The following is a 7793-nucleotide window of genomic DNA, read 5'->3' as shown; positions in this document are numbered from 1 at the left end:
TCTAAGCAGAGGATGGCCCACTGGATTGTGGATGCCATGGTCCCTAGACGGGGGGCACAGGGTATGCCCTGCCCGCTCAGGTTGCGAGCTCACTCTACTAGAAGTGTTGCATCCTCCTGGGCGCTGGCTCGTGGCGCCTCGCTGACAGATATTTGTAGAGCTGTGGGTTGGGCGACCCCCAACAAGTTCGCTAGATTCTTTAGCCTTCGTGTGGAGCCGGTATCCTCCTGTGTTCTCACCTCAAACGGGTAGAGGCACTGAGAGACCCCAGTTTAGTGTCGGCTTCCTAAAACTGCTCCAGAGTGTCCATACTGTAGACCCTGTCGAGCTCCTCCATCCCCTCGGCAGCCAGACGTGGCGGAACGTCCGGCGCCAGGCCCTCACTCGATGAATCCTTGAGAACCGGTAGAGGGCTGGGTTCCATATGTAGAGATCTAAGTGGATCCCATATGTGTAAAGTCCATGGTATAGCCTCAGAGCCCGTGTTTCCCCGGCAGACTTCTGCCATTTCCAAGAGGGTTATAATCACCTCCAATCTTCCATATGCACCTAAACGGTTGTTCATGTGTAAGTGCTTTTTCATAGACTTCTGAAAAAATGTATCACCATTTTCTGTTTTGAACATTGATAATAATAAGATTCAGCTTTGCATCACAGGAATAAATTACATTTTACTATATATTCAAGTAGAAAGTAGTTATTTTAAATGCTAATAATATTACACAATATTATTGTTTGTGCTGTATTGTCAATGAAATAAATGCCGCTTTGAGACTTCTTTAAAAAAAGAAGAATCTGTCTTACACTCTTAAAAATAAAGGTGCTTCAAAAGGTTCTTCAAGCAATGCCATAGAAGATCCATTTTTGGTTCCACAAAGAACCATTCAGTCAAAGGTTCTTTAAAGAACCATCTCTTTCTTACCTTTTTGTAATCTGAAGAACGTCTCGGTTACGTATGTAACCATCATTCCCTGAAGGAGGGAACGGAGACGTCACCGGCTCGGCTCCTCAGCGAAAACCTGGTATGCGTTGCACCGGCTGCCTTTTTATGCTCACGCTGTGATCAGCGGCAGCTGGATGCAATTATCGCATGCCAATGTGCATTGGCTCTTTTAGTTTACACTCGAAATGGATTGGTCTCTCTAAGCGAGATCCCAATTCGTCAGTCACGACGTGACGTCTCTGTTCCCTCCTTCAGGGAACGAGGGTTACATACGTAACCGAGACGTTCTTCAGATTACAAAAAGGTAAGAAAGAGATGGTTCTTTAAAGAACCTTTGACTGAATGGTTCTTTGTGGAACCAAAAATGGATCTTCTATGGCATCGCTTGAAGAACCTTTTGAAGCACCTTTATTTTTAAGAGTGTAAGACAGATTAGAAAAAAGTTTTTTTTTTTAAAGAAGTCTCAAAACTGCATTTATTTAATTGACAATACAGCAAAAACAATAATATTGTGTAATATTATTAGCATTTAAAATAACTACTTTCTACTTGAATATATAGTAAAATGTAATTTATTCATGTGATGCAAAGCTGAATCTTATTATTATCAATGTTCAAAACAGAAAATGGTGATACATTTTTTCAGAAGTCTATGAAGAATAGAAAGTTCAAAAGAACAGCATTTATTTGTAATAGAAATCTTTTGTAACATTAAAAGTTTCTTACTGCCCCCAAACTTTTGAATATATAGGTGAATATATATATAGGTTACTTTTATGGTCATTGTGAAGAAACACAATATAAGCCTTAAAATGACTCTGACACCTTGTTTAACATCTAAGATGTTGTTTGATACATACATACTACAGTTAAAATAAGATTAAATTCAATTAAACTCACAGAGATCAGGAATCAAGCAGAAAAACAGGAGGGAGTCAAAGAAAGAGCGCAGCCACAGAAAAGAAGTGGCTAAAGAAAACAGCTTTTCAAAGAGAAATTAAATCCAATTAGACTCAGTATGGGACTCCCACAAAAATAAATAAATAAAACAAAAAGGCCAAACCAGCTGAGACTATTTCAGATTGGTTTTGACTCAAGGACTGTAGCGACAATGTAAAGGGCTCTCTGTAATGGCGGCAATGGAGAGCTTCACTCTGTGATAAATTAATGTGTCCTTGGCGGCTTGAAAAATAGTTCCCTTCATGTTAGAAATACCCAACATGTGCTGAGAGCTCAGGAAACTTCCAAGGTTCTTACACTCAAACTCGAGCCTAGACTGAACAGGTTAATCTATTATGGATTTTCTATTTGTCTTTGCCACTGACAAAATATGATCAAATAAAGCTTGTCTTGGCTTTCTGATACCAAAATCCATGGGTACACTGGGATCTCACCTGTAGGACGGGGGCGGATGTCCCTGGGCTTCACAACTGAAGGTGACCTCTCTGCTGGGCTCATTAAGATGGAGAGGGAATACAATACTTCCCGGCTGTTTGGTGAATACTGGCCTCAGAGGACCGCTGCCTTCTAAAGGTGAGTAAGAAAAGAACAAAAATACGCTGTTAGTCAATGCTAAGTTTAGCATAGCGTGCCTTTTAGAGCAAAGCTGTTGTGAAAGGTATCCATCTGTTCATTGGATGAAAGCCTAGCTGTCATTCAGTAGCTGTCAAGTGGGCAGCGTAAATGTGGCGCAATCAAAGTAATCTTAAAAACACTTGAGATTATTGTTGGCAGGATGTTAGCTATGATACACGTTCAAGATAGTAAGATCACAAACCCCACAAGAGCAACACATAAGTTAAAATACAATACTTTTGAGCTTAAATATTGATTTGAGACAGTACATTTCTTTACATAGCTTACTGTGTACTGCTTATCAAGTACCATGTTATGCTATGTTTACAATTAAAAAATCTAGTCAAAAAACAAGAGCTTATTCAATTTTCAAGAAACACATGGTGACCCACTAAGCTCGCTAATGTGATTTCATCATACCAAAGACACTAACTTGCAGGAAAGTAGCTTAATTGTGTGTATCGTGTAAACACTTAAAAGCCTAGAAATTTTGTGGTTTATTATTCTCCGTAATTACATGTTGATGGTTAGTGCAAACCACTTATCCTGTCTTATTAAGCACAAATGGCCTTCAGCAAGATGAGACATCCACCCAACAATGAGCAGGATAGAGAGTTTTTATGCGAGGGTGAATGCAATTTGCATAATCTAAAACTCATTGTGTGCCGAATTAACACAACACAGAGCCTAATGTTACTGCAATGTGTCCAAAACACCAAAAACATCTCCATGTTTTGTTTCAAAAATGGTGATAAACATAATTTTGGGGTATTTAAATGACACAGCACTGAAACTATTCTGTATGTATTTCTGTATCTGCCATTTGACTTTCATGACCTTTCAAACATGTTATGCAGAGAGATTAGTAGTTAATTTTGTTTTTTTTCATTCTACTAAAGTAACCAGTGTGATGTCTTGATTTTCTAGTGAGTAAACTAATTTATAAACAGTTCTTAGCCTTTGTCTGTGTAGCCTGAATATGACATGCAATTTCCCCAAACAATTTTGTTTTTATATTTTATTAATCAACATTAATAATTTTATCAAGATCAATAATTAACAATAATGATTTTTGTCTAACATTCTGTTCCACCTTTGTAGTGTAAAGATGGCTTTTGTTGATGTTAATAAAATTAATCTGACTGATTAAAGTAACTGGTTAAATTTAAGTATTTTGCATAAAGACAACACAGGTACATTTAATAGGGTAATTATAAAAACTGTCCATACAAAAGGTAAAAAAGCCCCTTTAAATCAATACCAATGGGCAATACCAATAGTTCGCCCAAAAATGAACATTTACCCACCCTTAAATGTCTCCAGTCAATCAATTAACATCTTGTGAAGCAAAAAAGCTGTGTTTGTAATAACAATAAAAAAATAATAAAAAAAAATAAAAAAAATCCATTGAGACATTTTTAACTTAAAACCGTTGCTTCTAACATATCAGTCCTCCTTCCATAATATTGCTTTGTACAGTGAAAAAGTCATCTCATCTCAATCAGGAGAGAAATATGCACAGAACAAGCACTGTTTACAAGCAAAACAGTCCAAAATGGTTTTAAACAAATAATGTCAGTGGATTTTGATGGACTTTTTCACTGGAGGAAGCACTATTTGTTTATGGACTCGTATTTTGTCCAAAAGTGATGGTTTAAATTTAAAATGCCTCATTGATGTATTTATTTCTAACAAACATGCAGCTTTTTGGACTGGAGTGGTGTGGATTATTGTCAGAGATGGGCATAAATACATGAAAATGTATTTTAAATACAAATACAAAATACTGTGTGGAAAAATGTACTTAAATGAAAATTACATTAGATTTTTTTTTCAAAGGCAATACAAAATACAAAAAAGTATTTCGTATTTCAAATACGTATTTTAAATACATGTATCTGAAATACTGCCCATCCCTGATTATTGTGATGTTTTTATCAGCTGTTTTATGAGCTGCTCTCATTCTGACGGCACCCATTCACTGCAGAGGATCCATTGGTGAGCAAGTGATGTAATGCTACATTTCTCCAAATCTGTTTTTTCCTTTAATTGAAAAGTTAATTTCTGACCCTAATGTGTTCAGGCGTACTACGGAAATCTCTTTCTTCAATAGAATCTGAGGAGTCACGCCTCACCAAGTACTTTTTTAACCTACATTTAGAGGACTTTTTAGAGGAAACCATCCTCTTGAGAAATTAGTTCATGTTAAGCACATACTGCTGGTTGTTTATTTACTTTGTGCAGATATCAAGTTCCAGAGGGGTGCAAACTGAATTAATGCATCTGACAATTCGGAACTAACAATTTTTTTTCCCCATGCCAGAAACACTAAATTGGTCTACCTAGAGTTCAATTAGCATCTCACTAATGCAGGAGAGGTGGAGTTCATTGTGATTCTGGGTGATTATAGAGCCCAGAAGAGCTCTCAGCGGAGGTGTCTGAAATCTATTGAATGGGGAATACACTGCACCAGGGCTAATTTCAATCTCACTGTCAGCAAGGGCTTTAACTCTTAAATACAACAGGAAACATGAGAAGATGAAAAGATATGAGTGAGATCAAATGATAAATTGATACTTCACAACCATAATATTGACTCAGATTTCCCATTAGCTACCACAGTGCTTTCCAGTGTTTAGCTGATCCATATTTCCAAAAGCCCGGCCTCCTCCCATTGCCACCTCTCTTATGATTTTATTTTTGTACTAAACTGTGCTGATGCTATTACAAAAAAAGAATGCAGCTAAACAAAGCATCTGTAGCAGTTACTACAATTACTGACATGCATGCAGTGATATTTTTAACTTAAAAACAAAACCATAAACTCATCCCCATGCCCATGAGTAGAATTCAGTAAAGGTGTTATTTACATGTTTTTCCAAAGCTAATACAGAGGAGACATATCCAGTTCTGTCTGCATATGTGATAATCAGCAGCAAACATGTTACATGTTTTCAGTTAATTACAATACATATAGTCTAATAAAGAATTATAACCTAGTCACTACTCAAGGAAATTTATTTTAGTATAAAATGTTATATCACCTACTAGTCACCTACTGTTACTCAGTCCATTACACTGTATCACTTAAACTAGAATTTAATGTCGTTGCTTTCCAAATACTGTAAATCAATATTGACATAGTCTGTACTCTGCACAACCTGACCTGTCTTGCAGCCTGGAAATAAACCACGCTATGCTAGTTTCATCTGGCCAGAGGAGAACTGGCCCCCAGAGTGAGCCTGGTTTCTCCCAAGGTTTTTTCTCCATTTCTGTCTCAAATGGAGTTTTGGTTCCTTGCTACTATTGCCTTTGGCTTGCTTAGTTGGGGACACTTGACTGACTGCACAGACGCTATCAGAAGAGAGCTGAACTGGATGATGACATCACTGAATCATCAATGAACTGACTTTAGCTGAAAAATTACTCTTTGTTATTGTCTTCTTGCATTATTGACAAACTATTTTCCTGTTTGACACTGTAAAGCTGCTTTGACACAATCAGTATTGTATAAAGTGCTATGTTGATAAAGGTGACTTGACTTGACTCGACATAGTCTAATAATAGTAATTTTATCTCTCTCACATGTGTCCCACATTGTCCCGCAAAATCGCATTTGCTGTCCTGCAACAGAGCAATAACCAGGCGGTCACCCAATGGTTTCAATGATTTTGGACATTCCTACTTTTGTTGACATTTCAGTTTTGACTTGATGATGAGCAAATACCCCTAGTGAAAAAAAGTATACTTCATTGTATTTGTAATATATTACCTGTTTTAATAGTACATTGCAAATATACTAACAAAAAATTTACTATCTTTAAATATATAAAAAGTATATTAGCATCATGCTTTTGTCTATTTTCACAATACAACTTTTAACACACTTTAAAACAATTGTAATTTAGTATATTTTCTAAAAAATATATTTTACAAAAATATACTTGAATTGAATGTTCTGTTTATTTTTTATAAGTATATTTATTTGCTCTTTACTTAAATATATTTTATGAATATTTTTTAACTGTGTGCTGAAAATGATCATTGTAACAATGCATTGAAAGTATACTTTCAAAGTACATTATTAAATAACCTGAAGTCGTAGTATATCTGTAGTCACATTTTTGAGTAAACGCTGTCTGTATTGCATGGCCAAAAACTGAAGTTCACTCACTCTGCATTAATTACAATTAAAATATACTTAGTACAAAATTAGTTGTTCCAAAATAGCACACTTCAAGTTAACTAATCATTAACACACTTAAAGTATACTGACAATTAGTCTGGCTGCAAGTATACTTAGCATATTTTTTTTTCACTAGGGACTGCTGGGAAAAAAAAAGTGTTCTCAAAAACATTTCTTAATAATGTCCTTATCTCTTTTCTTAAGATGGATATTTTCTTACACAAATGCATTGATTCGCTTCAGGAGGCCTTTATAAACCACCCAGAGCCGTGTGGAGCACTTTTTATGATGGATGGATGCACTTTTATGGGCTTCAAAATCTCGACCCCCTTTCACTGCTATTATAAAGCTTGGAAGATCCAGCACATTATTTAATATAACTCTGATTGTATTTGTCAGAAAGAAAAAAGTCATACACACCTAGGATGACTTGAGGGTGAGTAAATCATGGGGTAATTTTCATTTTTGGGTGAACTATCCCTTTAATATCATTATTACAGTAATCTGTAAGAAGCACAAAAATACACTTTTTCATTGATCAGTGAGTCAACAGCAAGAAGTTTTAACCCCCAAGATTTTCTTAAGAAAATATTTGAGAACTTCTTAGAATTTATCTTTAATTTGTAATTTATTTATTTTTTAGGAAGATTTTCCTGAATTTGTTCCCCTGATCTCAGACAGACTTTTTTTTTTTAACAAAACATTGAAAGATCATGTTAAATCATTTGTGCTTAATTAATATTAAAGCTCTAAGCCATTTCATGACGTCATAACCTCCCACCACCCCACTACTTTTTAAACTAAAGTGACTCCCATGGGATTAGTAGATACATTGTGTTCCACATGTACCCACCAGAAACTTCTTATGCAATCTTATGATGCACATCATCTGATAACATCTGAGATGTTATCAAAGGCTAAAACACACATTAATTATCAAGTGACTCACTCATGCTAAGCAAAGAGCGCTCTCATAATCAAGGCTCTGGAACACGTCAAATGTGGGCGTCAGTATTAACACTGCACTAAAGCATCTGTCTGTATCCGATCAAGCTGTTCAAAATCAACATGAGCAATTTTCCATGGAAC

General features: G+C 35.9%; 1 protein-coding gene across 1 annotated transcript in view; it reads right to left on the bottom strand.

Moving 5' to 3' along the window:
- The window catches only part of cntn3a.1 (contactin 3a, tandem duplicate 1), a 64974-nt gene that overhangs the window by 44741 nt on the left and 12440 nt on the right, over window positions 1-7793 (bottom strand). Inside the window, exon 3 of the mRNA XM_016509141.1 lies at window positions 2338-2470. Within this exon, the coding sequence (XP_016364627.1) occupies window positions 2338-2470 (133 nt within the window). The remainder of the gene's footprint in view (window positions 1-2337; window positions 2471-7793) is intronic.

Source organism: Sinocyclocheilus rhinocerous, unplaced genomic scaffold (genome assembly GCF_001515625.1).
Source record: "Sinocyclocheilus rhinocerous isolate Xijiao unplaced genomic scaffold, SAMN03320098_v1.1 scaffold263, whole genome shotgun sequence".
NCBI lineage: Eukaryota > Metazoa > Chordata > Actinopteri > Cypriniformes > Cyprinidae > Sinocyclocheilus > Sinocyclocheilus rhinocerous.
The sequence above is the reverse complement of the archived record's forward strand: the minus strand, read 5'-3'. Positions and strand labels throughout refer to the sequence as shown.